General features: G+C 51.6%; 5 protein-coding genes across 5 annotated transcripts; 2 read left to right on the top strand and 3 right to left on the bottom strand.

The window, feature by feature from the left end:
* Positions 1-671: 671 nt before the first annotated feature.
* rgsC (putative intermediate filament protein (Mdm1)) lies at positions 672-4,460 on the bottom strand (the record flags this gene model as incomplete). Its single annotated transcript, XM_041687495.1, has 2 exons — positions 672-1,726; positions 1,802-4,460. 2 exons carry the CDS (start codon positions 4,458-4,460, stop codon positions 672-674), a joined length of 3,714 nt encoding a protein of 1,237 aa, XP_041541374.1.
* Positions 4,461-5,093: 633 nt separating this feature from the next.
* On the top strand, positions 5,094-6,186 carry OPI3 (bifunctional phosphatidyl-N-methylethanolamine N-methyltransferase/phosphatidyl-N-dimethylethanolamine N-methyltransferase; the record flags this gene model as incomplete). Its single annotated transcript, XM_041687494.1, has 5 exons — positions 5,094-5,142; positions 5,225-5,264; positions 5,319-5,335; positions 5,505-5,931; positions 6,111-6,186. The coding sequence occupies 5 exons, from the start codon at positions 5,094-5,096 to the stop codon at positions 6,184-6,186; spliced, it is 609 nt and encodes a 202-aa protein (XP_041541373.1).
* Positions 6,187-6,943: 757 nt separating this feature from the next.
* On the bottom strand, positions 6,944-8,821 carry AKAW2_30925S (uncharacterized protein; the record flags this gene model as incomplete). Its single annotated transcript, XM_041687493.1, has 4 exons — positions 6,944-8,217; positions 8,290-8,443; positions 8,560-8,681; positions 8,749-8,821. 4 exons carry the CDS (start codon positions 8,819-8,821, stop codon positions 6,944-6,946), a joined length of 1,623 nt encoding a protein of 540 aa, XP_041541372.1.
* Positions 8,822-9,430: 609 nt separating this feature from the next.
* Positions 9,431-13,598, bottom strand: AKAW2_30924S (uncharacterized protein; the record flags this gene model as incomplete). The annotated part of the gene is made up of 4 exons (XM_041687492.1): positions 9,431-11,202; positions 11,268-11,381; positions 11,481-13,095; positions 13,308-13,598. The coding sequence occupies 4 exons, from the start codon at positions 13,596-13,598 to the stop codon at positions 9,431-9,433; spliced, it is 3,792 nt and encodes a 1,263-aa protein (XP_041541371.1).
* A 982-nt stretch (positions 13,599-14,580) lies between these two features.
* AKAW2_30923A (uncharacterized protein) lies at positions 14,581-14,904 on the top strand (the record flags this gene model as incomplete). Its single annotated transcript, XM_041687491.1, has 1 exon — positions 14,581-14,904. The coding sequence occupies one exon, from the start codon at positions 14,581-14,583 to the stop codon at positions 14,902-14,904; it is 324 nt and encodes a 107-aa protein (XP_041541370.1).
* Positions 14,905-15,853: the final 949 nt, after the last annotated feature.

The raw sequence follows: 15,853 nt of genomic DNA, 5'->3' as shown, positions 1-15,853 counted from the left end.
CTTTTCTCTTATCACTCTTTCAATGGCTACTTCCACCATACTTTGTGATACTTTGTCCTCTTCGTGCCCTTGGCCTCTCTGGAACAGCATCCGGGAGAGTCGGGGCAGGAGCTAGGCGAGAGGATGATAATCCCTGTAATCTGCCTTTGTTGTCTTTTCACTCCAACTCTCTGCTTTCATTTCTCTTCCGAGGATGGCCTCGCTATTCTCTGGTCGAGTTGACTCACTGAGCACCGGACGATCTTGTATCTTCGAGCTCCATTCCTTCATTCAGAATTCAATGTGGAGACACAGGAATATTTAGTTGACCTTCTGGATAACTGACGTAGAATTTACTGCCTAGTGCGGTTCTAGTAAACGGGCCAACCCGGTAGGCTCAGGCACCAACGATCATGATGGGTCGGCGTCCCACCCTTATCAGCATGTGATTATCAGACGTATGTGCATCGGCCTCACTTGCCCGCCGCACCTGCAACAGCTACATTATATGGAGTATCGGCAAAACACGGTGTAGAATAGCACAGGCGCTAAAGCGCACAAGAACAAATGCTAGGAAAGCACATCAATGCAACGCCCGCTAATAACAATACAGCCCGGCGATAGAGATAGCAGAAAGACAACACGAAACAGACTGAAGAGAGAAAGAAAAAGAAAGATTAGTATCATACACATTAGCATGAAGTCATCAACGTATTCGTCCCGCGTCCCCCCGCACCAAATAAAACTAAAACGACCTCATCGAGGATAGTAAAGAAGAGATGCGCATTCAACCGTCGATTATTCAAAGTCGCAAAGATCCTGCGCGCCGCGGCCTGCGCATTCGCTCGCCCGACCACATTGCCCGCTAGATCGGGGATCAACGTAGCCAGGACTAGACTTGCTTCAGTGCGACTCTTCAGTCGCTCCGATGCAGTGCGGACGCGGCTCTGGCGAAGCACACCGCCCGGCCACATGGTATCCTTGATGAGGGTGATGTAGCGCAGAAGCGAGTCGTCCTGGACAAGGGAGCGTGCTCCTTCGCGAACTTTGCGCTCGATCGTACCCCCTAACAATTGGTGGAGGACGACGACCACGGCACGCCCGCGCAGCCAGTTATTTCCCTTGTTCAGCTCGAAAGCTTCCAGGAATAGATCACAGATGGGTTTGATGAAGGGCTCAAGCTCGCGGTCTTCGAAGGCGTTTAGTTCGGCTTCCGCTTCGGCGGCGGTGACGGCGTCCTCGGTGGCAAGGCCAGTGTCACCGGGAGATACTGTGGTGGAAGTGGTGGATTGTTGGTTTGTAGCGGCTGAGATGAGGCTTTGTCCGGCTGTGGATAGTTGATCTAATACGCCGAAGTTGCCTAGGAAGTCGTCCATGCCGTCGGCGACGGAATTATAGATTCGAGTGACTAGGTCTTTGGTCTCTCCGTTGGTGGTGGAGCTTTGGTTCTCGTTGCGGGGGATAATGGCTCGTTGGGAGAGGAAGGCTCGTAAGTCTCGACTCCGGCATACTTCAGGGAGAAGGAGGAGTTTCTGTAGATATGCTTCTAGAGCTAGGCGTCGCTTCTGGAGGAATTCTTTCTGGAGCTTGAGAACGACACGTCGACGTGGGAACTCCAGGTGACGGACGGACGGGTATCTCATGCGTAGCTTCTGATGGAGTTCATGAAATTCGCTGTATCTGCGGGCCACGGCCCAAGAAGCGGCGGGCATTTGCTCACCAGCGTTACGTTGCACTTCGACCACGTCTAGAAGATATGTTAGTAAATCTGGACAACAAATAGCTTCCGTGACAGACGGAGGCAGGGTAGTAGGAAACGTACACATGGCGAACTCTCGACCATCTTCCTCCTTTCCAACTACAATTGATTTGATACGGACGGTCGATCGGCCATACAGACTGTTGTCACTTTCTTGGATGATATACTGTTGTCGTTGCATCTCTTTGCGGTGAATCTCGCGTTGGATGCTCGCTTTGGATTTGCGCAGAATCCTCAACTCCGCGGTGTTGTTGGTAAGTTCAGCTTTGCGAGCAAGCGTGTCTACCACTGACTCTTGAGATCCGAGCTTATCGATATCTGCGGTGAGGGCCTCAATGGCCTCCGTCAATCCGAGATCCCCAGGAGCCGCCTCATGAACTTGATCGGCCGGATCTGTATCTGTTCCCATCGGCTCTTCATATTCGTCTTCGATATACTTCTGCTGTTCAGGGAAGAGATCGTCATCGAAGACCCCCTGGCGTGAAGATCGATCCACGAGGCCTAATGAGGCAATGCTCGGCTTGATACGATCCTCTGTTCGACTATCTGCCCGAGGGATATCGATTGAGCTGCGCGGCGACCTGGGGAAAGGGTCGCTAGCGGGCAATGCAGACGGGGACACATCGACGTTCTTCAAATCTTCAATTCGAGTATTCTTGGGCTCGCTTGCGATGATGTCGTTTAACGCTGCCTCCATGTTCTCGATGACTTGGTTTTGGTTCGCCTCGGTTTCGCCATTTTGTGAGTCTTTCCCTAGGCTTTGTGTCGACATTGCCAGTGGATCTGTATCGTAGTCATCGTCAAACAGCGGTGCAGATCGCTCGGAATCGAATGAGCGCCTCGAAGACTCATCGTCATCAAAAAGTTTGCCCATGCTTCGAACATCGCTCGAAGAAACCGCCGCTCGTCGCAAATCTTTGGGCCTGGCGCCGGGTTGTGATGAGGTGCGAGACATCAGAGGAGGTAAAGGCCGCCTTTCGGGCACTTCAGCAATGTTCGGAGAGCTCTGTTGGGGGGACTGCGGGCCCGCTTGGGATGCCTCATCCGAGGCAAGGTATTTATAGTAGAGATCTGACTGCTTGAACTTCGGGTAGTAGATTTCCTGAAGCTTATCGAGCACCGCGGATTGAGTGCTCAAAATGACTGTCCGAGCTTTTCGATACTGCTCCGAGGTGGCTCGCTTCCCTGCGCTCAGGAAGGCCTTCACCACCCGACGAGACTCATCCGATACTTTCAACTCCGGTTTCGAGAGATACGTCTCACTGATCAGAGCCATGTCACTTCGGTCCGCTGGGGTCCAGCTTGTGGAGGTTGGGGAGCTTTCGTCTCCGAAATCATCCTCCAGAGGGTTGCGAAAACCGTCGACCACGATCCAGAATTGAACTAGAGACATGAGCTGCTGACGGTCCATAAACTCCATGAAGTAAGAGAGACCCGACGCATCATGCATGACATCCACTAAGGAGGCTTCCTGAGGAATAGAATTCTTACGGCGAAAGTGGGATACAGCCGCGGAGGCGTGCGACATCTGAGTGCCTCCGGGGGCAGACAGCTTAGCTACTTTTTGGTCCAAGACCCTCTTACCGGTCTCCAGTCGTCGGAGGTAAACTTGGTCCTGTCCTTCCACCATAGTCTCCCGCTTCAGTTGGCTTGCCACCAAGGCTCTGAAGCGTCTGGCGTCCGAAAGATTGTTACAGCGCCGGATGGCCCGGACAAATCGCTCGAAGGCGCGCTCTGAATCGTGAGGACTAAGTCGAGGGAAAGGGTGACCCCTTTTCGACCGGGGAGCCGGGGATGCATGCTCGTCCAGGGCCGCCCTGAGTTTCCGGACAGTCTTACGGTCCTGAATCGCGGTGCGGCCATAGGCCTCCATCAGCTGATTCCATGTGTCCGGATCAGAGAGGACGGAAACAAGAGGGAAGAGCACAGCGCAGGCTACAATCTCACGAATCAAGACGGAAACAATGCGACTATTGAGGACGGATTCCGGGAACAGTTGGGGCAGGAGCCCGACGGCAATTTTGCGGAGGTACTCCTGTTCCAGTAACTTTTGGTCGGAAAGAGACAGCATCGCTGCCGGGTGTAAGTTCCCCTCGCGATACTTGCTCGCGATGGCAATGTCCAGCTCTTCCGACTCCGTGACATTCCTGGTAAGATTCCTTCCCCGGACCAAGCGCTCAGCCACCTCAAACTCCTTCAGATGGGATGTCAGAACGGGGAAAATCCGGGACACTACGAGAGAGACAAGGTCTTCCGTCAGGAGCCTATCGCGCAGGTTTCCAATGGCTGTCCGAATCGTATGATCCACCTCGTTGACGAACGTGGGGTTGGGACTGATATGCTGGTACCATGATGCGATGAAGTCCCGCGTGGCGAAGGATAGGAGCTCGTCAATGCCTTCCGAGACGATGAAGGATTGTGGGTAAAGTGAATGTGGATTATAGGTTGAACGGCTTTTGAATGCCTGGGTTTCTTGATCCCAGTGGTGGCGGGCGAGGAATGCGACGCGGGGGTTCGTGGGCGAAGGTGAAGAAGCAACAGCGTCATTGGGGGAGCGGATGGTGAAAAGCACGAGAGCGAACAACACGGCGGAGGAAAGAAAAGCACCGAGCACCAGAGCATAACCCAGATATCTCAGTATGGGGAGCCATTTGACGGCGAGACCCCAGGCTATAAAGGCACCAATGCCCAGGAGGACATAATCGCGATGCTTCAGGGCCATTCTCCCTGGAGCGGATGCGCTGCCATGCCGGTCAGGCAAGGAAAGCCGAGAGGGAGACGAAGCAAGACATGATGGAGAGAAAGAAAGTGAGGAGGACTGCAGGTTAGAGAAGAAGATGAAAGAATCAGAACAAGAGCTACAAAAGTAAGAGGAAGAAGGATGGATTGGATCAGGCGGTGAGTTGGAGAGGCTAGTAGTAGTTGCGTCACTCAGGTACTAGATAACTGATACTCCTTCCTTCAGAAAAGGGAAGGTCTGCAGCCGGGGTTTATTTATGATAATGCGATAGATGTAAATGGTAGTAGTGTAAGTTACAGAAGATTATACTATCATCATCAAATGAGGAGAGAATCACTTTGAATTGTGGTACTATACTAGACATGGTAATTCTGCCTGAGGCCTTGTCTCGTAAGTTGTAACTTGTAACTTGTAAGATCCCGTGCGTCTTTTTCAAGACGTCATGCCGTTTCGGGAATGTTTTCTTCTCTCCACTTCTTCTTCTTGTTGTCCTTCTTCTCTTTGCTTTCCCTTTCCTTCTTCCTTTCTCTCTTCACACCTTCTTCTCTCCTCCATTCCTTGTCCCCTTCTTCTTTCCTTATACCTCATCTCCCCATTTTCTAACCTCCCTTCCTCATGGCTTCCTTGTCCAACTTTGTCGACTTCTCCCAGCCGTCCCTCCAATGTACGTGGAGCTTTCCCCGGCTAATCCCCTCTCTTCCCTCCCCGCATGTGATTGTAACTGTTTTTCCCTCTCTCTCAAACAGGGGCCGCGCTGTCAATCGCCTTTAACCCTATCTTCTGGAAGTAAGTACTCTGCCATATTACATTCTTTCCATTGCTAAACATTATTCTATCCAGCATTGTCGCCCGTGCTGGTTGGTCCCATCTCCCACTCCAAATAACATTCACCCCAAATCCTATGAGGAATCCAGCTCTGGCAGCTTCTGCCTTGGCTCTACCTTTCCCCACGTCCACCTCTTTCCTCCATTCATCTTTCAGTATAAGAGGCTTATGACAAATTTCCTCGGTCATCGCAATCTGTAGAGTATCGGAGTCACTTCTTGACTCGTATATTCGGTAATGCCTACTACGGCTGCTACTTCCTCGCCGTCACCATCTTCAGTCTGGGAATCCTGCGAGATCATGTCTACCAAGTGGCCCTGGAAGACCAACCTTACTATGCCCCTGTGCACCAACCCGTCCTCGGCGGCCTTCTCTTCGCCTTCGGCTCCGTCCTCGTCCTATCCAGCATGTATGCCCTCGGTGTCACCGGCACCTACCTTGGCGACTACTTCGGTATCCTGATGGATGCGCCTGTCACCGGCTTCCCCTTCAACGTCACTGGTTCCCCCATGTACTGGGGCAGTACTCTGAACTTCTTGGGCGTTGCTCTCTACAAGGGCAAGGTGGCGGGCGTCTTCCTGACGGCCGAGGTCTTCATCCTGTACTGGTTCGCTCTCCAGTGGGAGGAGTAAGTATCCCGTCTATCTTTTCTATATTGGCCCACTATGCACCATGGACTTGCCTATACTCTTTTTTTTCCTTTCGCAACCAAAGCCCATATGCACATGTGTCTCAAGCCCCAACGCAAAATGAGATTTTATTCCCCATGCACGGAATTGGTAAAACCCACTGACCCGGGCCTGGTAGTCCCTTCACGGCGGAAATCTACGCCAAGCGGGAACGCGAGCGTGCCAAATCCAAGCGCGGCGGCAAGAGCTTGTAAGCCGAGACTTCACGGGAATCTATGTCCGGGGGTCTGGATTACCGCCCATTTGCCTCCCGCCAATGGTGCTTGGACCTTTCGACATCATTCCAGTCTCGCCAGTCCCTGAGTGGAAACAGAGCTCGCCAAGCTACTGTTCTAAGTCTACACGGGGCTGCATATCATGGTCGGTTAGGCAGTCTGGTCGTGTCCAGTGAGAGGTGGAAGGAAGGAGTGGGGAGTTAGACCGAAAGCGAGAGCAAGGGGCAGGATAGGGTAGGCAATAGCAATAATAGCTGGCTACGTAGAGCCACTGAGAAGGAACAAAAGAAGAAAATAAAGCGGGGTTACATTGAGATACTCAGATAGAACGGAGAAGAAAAATTACTACAACGTTGACCTACCACATGGCAGTCTCCTACTCTCAAGTATAGATAAACAGGAACAACGGGTATCATTTGCTACGCTTGTGCGCTTTCGCCATGATCATCAACTATCATAAAATCACACCATACTCCCACCAGGGATGGTAAATGAAAGCACCTGTTTCACTATCCATATTCCCGCCAAGAGAAAAGAGAGGGGGGAAGACCATCTCACTCACACCAATTTTCTGTGGTAGCCAAATATGAGACATCTGGTTCACCGTCCCCAAAACGCCGCCAACTCCACGCTATGGTTCTTTGGAAAGCGCAAGTGGTATGAACGTGCAGATGGCAAGAGCTGCGTCGGAGACATCAAAAGCCAAAACGCCTGTCGACTTCAACAAGGATCCAGCCTATGCCCGTCGACCTCGGCCTCTCTTGGTCGACGTCCGGCTCTCCTCCACCGGTTCGATTTCATCCTCATCAGCACCCTTCTTAAGGTCTTCTCCTTCGGCAAGGCCCCATTTCTCCCGGTCGTACCAGTCTTCTCCATCGCTCATCTCGCCCACGTGCCCCTCCGCTTTGCACCACTCGAGCACATCCTCTTTCATCCGATTGGCCCGGAGCAGAGACTCCAGCATATGCTCAAATCCACGAACGGTCTCCTCCTGCTTCTGTACATAAGACCAAAGCAGTCGACGTGTCTCTTCCGCTTCGTTGGGCGGGAGACCGAAGTTCGAATCTGGCCGAACAGAGTCCGGTATAAGGAAAAGAGGATGGGGTGTCGGAAGACTCCCTAATGTGTCGTCAGAAGGAGACGGGGAGAGGGGTCCAGATTCGCCCTCCTGTGGGTTCGCTGCATTAGCCTGTGCCCGGGTCGTCATGCGCCGAGGTGGCTCGGGAGATGATCCATCTTGCATTTCTGCATCTGCATCTGCATCCGCATCCGTCCCGTCTACCTGTGCATCGTCTCGGATTTCGGAATCAGGCTGCGCATTGCCCTGGATTGTGGTACCTTCGCGCTCCTTGCCATCCTTGTCCGAGGTGCCATCCGAGTTTGTCACTTTATCCCCATTAGACTTTGCGTTTGCCGTGAGGCTTCCATTGACTTGTATGGCTTGATTGATGGTCTCTGAATGATGAGGCAGGTCGCCAACTGGGGTATCAACTTCTTCTGATTTCGGCTCTCGGGGTTGTTCAAGCGCATTTGTGACGGTTTCTTTGTGCGTCGTCTCCTGGTCATGAATATCGGTCATCTCAATGTCCTTATCTGCGGCAGTTTTGTCCTGAGCATTCTCATTCTGGGGAGGCTGAGGCGACTTTGATTCACCTGCACCCACGGACGCGCCTTGCACACTGCTTTTCTGAGCCGAAGGCACTGGCACCAAAGGACTTGCGGCCCCGTTATGTCTGTATTGACTCCCAGGTGAGCTACGTGTCGTATGGGCTATCCGGGGCTCAAAGATCCATCTGTCTTCAGGCGTCTCCACTGCGCCAGACGGCATCCAAGAACTGTCTCCCAAAAACTGCCGGTGTAGATTCCTGGCCCGCCACAGCAGTGCTCTTTCTTGACGGAGTTTGGCTTCGATTGCCTGCGTCATGTGCAGCAGCGCCTTTGACGTATAAGCGTGCGATAGGGAAGGATGGGTAGGGAGCTCGGACGGGTGTTTTAGAGGGCAAAGGAAGTCTAACATTCAATCGTGGTGCTTGATTAGCAAGAAAACCTGAAAAGGCGTCGAGATGGAACAGAAGGCCTCACTTTCAAGCGCAATTTCCGAAAATGGATTTTCTGCCGCCGCAGCGGCATCAGCTTCGGAATCTTCGTCATCCTCGTCCAACTCATCACCTTCTGAATCATAGCGCACGGGATTAGGCTGGAGGATATAACGCGTGTATCCAGCATGTTCAATTTTCTGTAGAGGAATAAGGTTCCCTAATCGTCAGCGTGCCTTCCTTATCATCATCACCCTGATCGACTAATGCCCCCATGAAAGAGGGATCTTTCGAGGGCCGCGGGGGTGGAACTAACCTGTTTATAGAGCTCCTCCGGATGTATGTAACCCAGAGCACCTTCTCGGACGAAGTTCGAGTTTGTGTGTAGTTTATTACCCCGATTTGTTGGTTGAGTGATCGGATCGTCGGGTCCAGAGTCTAAACAAGAGCGAACGGTTAGAGGGAAAAGATAGAACCAGCGGGGAGAGTAGAGTGAAGGACGCACAGTCATTCTCCTTGCGGAGGGCTCTCTTCATACCAACAATGGTGTCGGCAATCAGAGCTGCCTGCGCCGCCATGGCCGTAATTGTAGTGGAGGTACTACTACAGCAGAGGCAGCCAGAGTGATGGCGACAGCAGCCGAACGAACGAGGACGGGTTTCCCAAAATGGATAGGGCAAATACGGAGTTCTATGGGACGTAATCGACAAGAAGGAAGCCCAGCACAATGCAGCATGCGAATTGGTATAGGGAAGAGTAGGTGAGGGGAAGAAGAAGGCGAAGAAGCGAGGGGAAGAGACGGCAGAACGAAGTTGAGGTGGAAGACTGGCAGTCCGGGCAGGGAAGGAACGAACGGGCGCAAGTTGCAACTCCGGATTGGGGAGGAGCTGCGGGCGTCGCTCCGATCGCCGCCGCTAGTCCTCTTTTGGTAGCGCGTGATAAGGGCTCGACACGTGAGCGAGAGCGGTAGTTACTGTCTTGATAATCGATAAATAACTAGATAGCTAACTCTGAATCAAGTGGCACTAAGCGAAAGGATAACGAGTACATCTACTGGGTATCTGTCTATAGCACTTGATCTATGATCTCAATTCAATCGAAATAGTCCAGATCTAAACCCGAGTTCCCCATACATACCACGCTCCACGCTACATACAAACTGTTTTCCATGACCCTCGCCGCACCCTTTAATCGTCGGCATCAACCCAAACTAAGATTCCTTTCTTATCCGACCGCATGTCTTCCGTCGGTAGCACCCGCAGAGTCTTGTTAAAATATGTGTCGACTACCAGGAGCTGCGGCTGGATCCACAGACCTCGTTTCGATGCCAGCAAGTTGTACCGGACCGTGTGTCTGCTTAAAGGCACCAACTGCACGACCATCGTCTTCGGTCCGCTGAACGCAAAGTTCTCACTTGCTTCCATGCTCAGGTTGAAAGTAAGGAAGTGCATCGACGGGTTCTCTAGAGTGTAATCAAGATGGATCAACCCCGAAAGTGTATCAGACGCCTTAGCTGAGGCGACCACCCGAGGCTCACCTGCTGGCATAACGAATCGGGGGATATCAAGCGTGGTCGTGGTGGTTGTGGATCCGTCGTTCAGCGCACCGTCGTCTGTTGCACTGCGCCTCCAGCGAATCTCTAGGGCGAGGTTTAAGGCTGTAGGTCTGCGGTCACCCAAGATTTCCTTCTGAAGGTCCATGATGAAGTTAGATTCTCGAAGCTCCTCCGGACGGATCTCCGCCACCTCAGGACTGATAATTTCCTCCGACCCAATGTGACAGGTGGCAGCGCCGCCCAGTCCAAGCAACACTAATGACATTTTTTCGACAACCAGGGGCTCCACAGCAAAAGAGACGACCTTGGAGTTGAGACACCATCTCTGCTGCAAACCTCCGGGCTTGACTTCATCCCCATTTGGAAGTAATTCGTCATCCACAGTGAAGAAGTCCGGCCAGGGTTGAGGATGAAGGCGTGGAAGGAATTCATAATTGGCCTCGAATGGCCTGATAATTGATAGGCCAACACGCATGCTCGCGATGATAGGTGTCTGGACATCAGAGACGAGGTTGTAGAGCGCAGACACTTCAAGCTCATAATCCAAAGCATCGTTGGTATCCGTAACCACAATCGTTAGTTCTTGATGAGATGAGCGTTCCATCACCCCTATCGGTCGCTTCAGGTGGTGAGAATTGCCTTCTGTCGGAGTACTCTCCCCAGATCCGTGTATCTCCGAGGAATTCTCCTCATCTAGCCACCGTATCTTCGCCGTGGATTCCGGCCGGCCGAAAAGTCTAGTCTCAACAGAAACATCTGCAGCCTCTTCTTCCTCGTTGTCGACACCTACTCGGAGAATTATTTCCTCATTCGTATAGTATGTTTCTCGAAGGTTCAGCAGTTCTACCCGTATCTTTGGTGGTTTGGGTAGTATCTTACAACGGCCCGTATCGCGGCCTTTGCCCACGCGCCGTCTGCTTGGGCCCTTGGAAGTTTGCTGCCACCAATAGGACTCATATGGGGTCAAATCGGTTATCGCGTTGGTAAGATCAAATTTTTCTTCCTCGACGGTCAATGTTATGGACGCGACACGGGACTCCCCGGCTTCTCTGGGAATGCATGTAATATCGTATACCTTAGTCTGGGAAGGCCCAAACGTCAGGTCTGCTAGCCCAGTCAAAGCAGTCAATCCGCTCGTAGGTGATTGCAAAGCTGCCGGGTCTTCAGCCGTACTGGGGTCACGTAGCATTGGGGAAGTTATGGTGCAGGGTGTAGCCGTATCGGCGTCCACGTTGCAATCAGACTGAAGCCGTATTGGCCGCAGGCAACCCTCAAACACTACCTTCACTTCGGAGAATGTGAGAGGGCTCGATGAGGGCTGGGCACAGGAAGTGATGATAAGCTGACCCTTAGACGGCTCGCCGACATTTCCTTCGGAACTTTGAAAGACGAAAGACGCGGTGACTAGAGCCCGGTGAAATCGTCAGTAAGATTTTATGTGGTTATGGGATGCTTCTGTGATAACTTACCGCTGGGCACGATGTCCTCTGCGCGCAGGACCACCGATGGCTTGGGATTCACTAAAGGAAAGTCCTCGAGACTATTATGGAGATCATACATCCAGTCGGGCCGCGGTTGGAACACTGAGAGAATAATATGATGTTAGACAGGTGACTAGTGAAGGCAAGCGAAGCTGCGATGCCAAAACAGTGCAAGACGATTTAGTAATAGAATAAGCTCACCCTTATGTCGGAGTTCCCAGTCAACGCGCAGGACCATATCGCTATCGCTCACGCGTACGGCACATTCCCTTAGGGCCCAGCCAAACCTTTGCATGAGCGGCCACCAGCCCGAACGTCGCCATGACAAAGTCGACCACAGTGGTTGAAGGATTTCGTAAGCCTCCGGCCATGAGCTTAGGCGCATATATTCTTCTGCAATCTCCAGGCTAATGCTCTCCACTTTCCGGCTTTGCTCTCTCTTCGAGAACTCTTCGAGTGCCGCTTTCAAGGCATCTAATCTTAACAGTGCGTGGTTGAAACCGACCGCCCCCGGCTGGGGTGCTTCAACATGTGGCTCAGGTACCAGATAGGTGTCGTATAGATAAGACTTATTGGCTATCTGGGATGCGGGAGATTGTCCCGGTGGTATTCGATCGTCTTCTGGAATCTGCTCCGCCAAGGTTCGACGGTACATGGTATACTGCGCCGCTCGATAGAGCCAATAACCCTCATGATGAAGCTGTTCCCACGGAAGATATGCATCCGAGGGGGAAACCGCTTTGTCGCGTGGTACGAAAATTGAGTACTGCTCTTGAAACTGATCCTGGGGGATGCCGACGGAGGTGAAGTAGGGGATATTGGCTTGGCGAATGAGCTGGGCCATTACCATCGACCACCTAGCTTCCCAGGCTGCCCAGCCATAACTCTTGGTGCCTTTTCCGCGCCGGTCGATGATATCTTTTGAACGATTCCGGTGGCTAGTCCAGAACCGCACAGCAGGTGTTGTCTGTCCCGTCATCAACAAGCCGCGAATGATACGTATGGCCAATGCATCTCCCAGAAGCCGTGCATCATTGAACCTAGGATTCCAGCCAGCAATATATTCGAACACCTCTTGACCAAATAGGGTCTCGTATGCGCTTTCATAGTTCCGAAGCGCGGCATCGATTTCTTGGCGGAATTCCGCAAAGATACCCAGCTTGAATTCATATCGAACATTCCATCCTTGAGACGATAAGGTCTGGGACGTCCCACTTGTTGGTGGTGCTGTTGGCGGGGGGATGGTGCCTCGATTTCGTTTGCGCCTGGCGTGCTTCGATAGGTCGCGGTAGTATTCCATCACCGATGGCTGGAGTAGAGACAGCAGGGACGTGGCGAATTCCTTCAATTCCACTGGCGTCGCATCGGACGGGAGGAGAAATATGGACTTTTGATCCAGATTCGTTGCCCTCCGAATGCTAGCCATCCTGTCCTCCGTATCCCCAGCATAGCTGCCCGTGCTCTCTTCTGACAAGAGAACAACTATAAATCGAGATTTGTATCCAGAAGAGGCCCATTCCTTCTTCAATCCATTTATTTCTATCTTGAGTTGGTTGTCGCGCAGCGAGCTCATATTAGGATCGAAGCAGAAGGGGAAGAAATTGATCACTGCCGCAGGGACAAGGTCCTGGTGTTTAGTGACCCATAGATGGCTAAGCAGGCCATCTGGAAACGTCGGCGAGCTTGGTGTAAGTGGGGATATGGGAGAATGAAGGTTGAAGGAGGATCCACGCGATATCTCATCGTCTTGTCCGGCCGTCGGGCTTGTGGGCGATACGGGTGGGGGGTCAGCTTTGCGCGGGGGGAGACTGTAGGACTAAAAAGAAGAAGTCAGCGGCATGAACGCGGGCCTTGCGGCAACCATAGTAGTAAAATTGCCAAATGAGAAGTAGCAAAGGAAGCTTGCGCGTGGTACGAAACCTCGCCCTGTAAGTAGGTGCGGGCGGGCTAGCTGTTTGTCTCCGAAGTTGCAGGTGCAACGAGGAAGGGGGTAATTGCTTGCTTCGACAGCCAAGGTGTTCAACCTACCCGTCCAACGCTTCTGATTTTGTACTCAATTCTGGATGAAGATGCATGTCCATCCTCACTAGTATCCCACGGGGCACGGAAAGCGTTTTCCTCGAGAAGTACACGCCGCAATTCCTCCGCAACTGAGCCGGTCAGAGGCGGGAAATCCGAGTATATCTTCACGCCCCTCTCTCGGAGGAGGGGATAATCAGCTCGCACGCATTGCAGATCATCGTCGGAGCTTGCTTCAAGACCGGAGAGCAAAACGAAGGGGAGGTTGTGGGCAACATAATCTTCCGGGTAGGCGTCCATTGCGGACACAAGCTGCTGGGTGGTGCTCTGGGTCACCGCATGTCTGGCTAGGCCGAGGGGTCTTTCAACGGCCACCACGGAGTGATGACTAGTCCGGAAATGGCTTGAAGGATGGTTGTATTGATAAGACGTTGTCCTTCGGTCCCTCGCACGCTGTAGAGCTATAGTTAGTTCCTGCACACTTTTGCCGTCGCAGAACTTCCTACTGCATCAACATTGGTGTTGGGGAGACAAATTGATGGTCCGTTCGGTTACCATCGCCGAAACAACGCCAAGCCAGGCTGTATCTGTCAGGCATCAAGTCTGCATCGATCATGGAAATTTCAGTATTTTCCAGGTGAGAGGAGCATTAAATGAGACCTATCGGCGTGTATTCAATTATTGCCTAATGTGGATGCGTGAGCTTTTTACCATGTGCAAAACCACTGTACTACTCCTACTGTATTTTATTTAAGGTACTACTTGGCTACTAGACGGCGGTAGAGCCAAGATATATAATCAGCTCTGGCGGACTCACTTCTACCGACACTGACCATACCACTACTAGTACAATCTTTCAAGGTGGAGTTTGTCGCCTACTATGGCTACTACTATTACTGACCTTGAACTTTACATTTCAAGGTTCTGTTAGTAGTACGCAACCGCCCCCCCCGGGGGGAAAGTTTCACCTTTGGAACCACTCGACATGTCTTCTCCAGACTCAAGAGATATGATCATTATAGCATCTGTGCATTTGGCACCCGAGTCAGGCATATTCTGACGAAACCTCGAGCCCCTCAAGTTAATCATTAGGTCGGGCATCTGTCTTTTTGGTGGATCCACTGGACCTTGCGGATGTTTGTGAAAATCAACTTTACAGTCCAAGTCACCGTCCACCCTTGGGGTGCACTGCAATATGGCTAATAATTGACTTGAACCCCCTTCAGATGGGCAGGTAGAATTTGCTGCCTTGAGCTTGTCATCCATATCATGACGCAATAACATGCAGCCCGAATGCACAAGGTCCATGATCCAGCTCATGGAGGGGGAGTGTCTAACGACCTTGCATATCGTTACCGAATGGATGATCGTCTGTGCAGTCTACAAGCCACACATGATGGCAAGGGACTCAGGAGGACGGAAATCTCCGTTCCAAGGTCCCGGCTCCAGAACCAGCATCGACCCTCATTTCGATCTCAGCCAGCCTGTGGTCCGGTGGGGAATTGGACGACGGGGGAGCCTCTCCATCGAGTCCATCCAGCTCCTCGCCAATTCGCTTCCGTGGACAGAACCAAAGCTAGCACGAAAGCAAGCCACTACTACTTAACCCATGAGTTAATTAACACAAATACTAAGTATAAGTGAGCAAGGTGGGACATTTATCGTCATCGAGATCATCATCATCATCATCATCCTCGTCTCCTGCTGGCAAAGATTTAAGGGTCATGTCTCCCAACTGACTAGTAAACAGAATTACCATGTTGCAATCTGAAACAAAAGGCTGATCTCATTCTTGAGGAGGCAGTCATGTGCCCCTAGCTAGCAGGGCATATCTATCCAATGCTGGACTAGAAACTTTTGTATACACACACCCATGAAATTTGGATCTGCGAACTGTGCGGAGGATGAAATGGCGCGTTCAATTGAAATCGAGGAGTGGAGGCCCTGCAGGGACACTAAATTCGGGCGGGGACTCGGTCAGACAAATGACAGGGCAGAAATCCTCCCTCGAATTTCTTTTGGAAGGGAGTCCACTAATTAATCTTTCCCTCTCTCTCTCTCTCTCATTGTTCCTGGCGTGCCGTCTCGCAAAAGCATCCATCAGTTGAGGGTGATAGGCATAGAAGAGAAGCTGTGTTCTGCTTGTGGATGAGAGAGGGTGGGAGAGGTTGCAGTAAGCATCTACGAAGTACTACTACCTACCTACTATCTAATGGCCAGCTTCTTTTCCTATCTGTGGCTTTGAGGATCAATTGAATTGATCTCTTTCTCTCTCTCTCTTTTTCTCCCTTTCTTTCTTTTTTGTCTCCTTACAATCTTCACTTTCTTTCCTTCCATCCATCCATCCATCCTTCGGCTTTCCTCTGCCCCTCCATTCTCTGAACTAAATACTTTTTCTTTTTTTGGTACTCCGTACATTTATTTCCCTTTATCGATCGTACCTCCGTCCGTCCATTTTCCTCCACTTACTTAGCTTCTTCCCCTTTTCCTCTTATGATCTAATGCAAATAATATTTATCTTATCCGCTCCCTTCCACCAATCTTTTTCTCTTTCA

Source organism: Aspergillus luchuensis, chromosome 3 (genome assembly GCF_016861625.1).
Source record: "Aspergillus luchuensis IFO 4308 DNA, chromosome 3, nearly complete sequence".
Lineage (NCBI taxonomy): Eukaryota > Fungi > Ascomycota > Eurotiomycetes > Eurotiales > Aspergillaceae > Aspergillus > Aspergillus luchuensis.
This window is presented reverse-complemented; position numbering and strand designations above follow the sequence as displayed.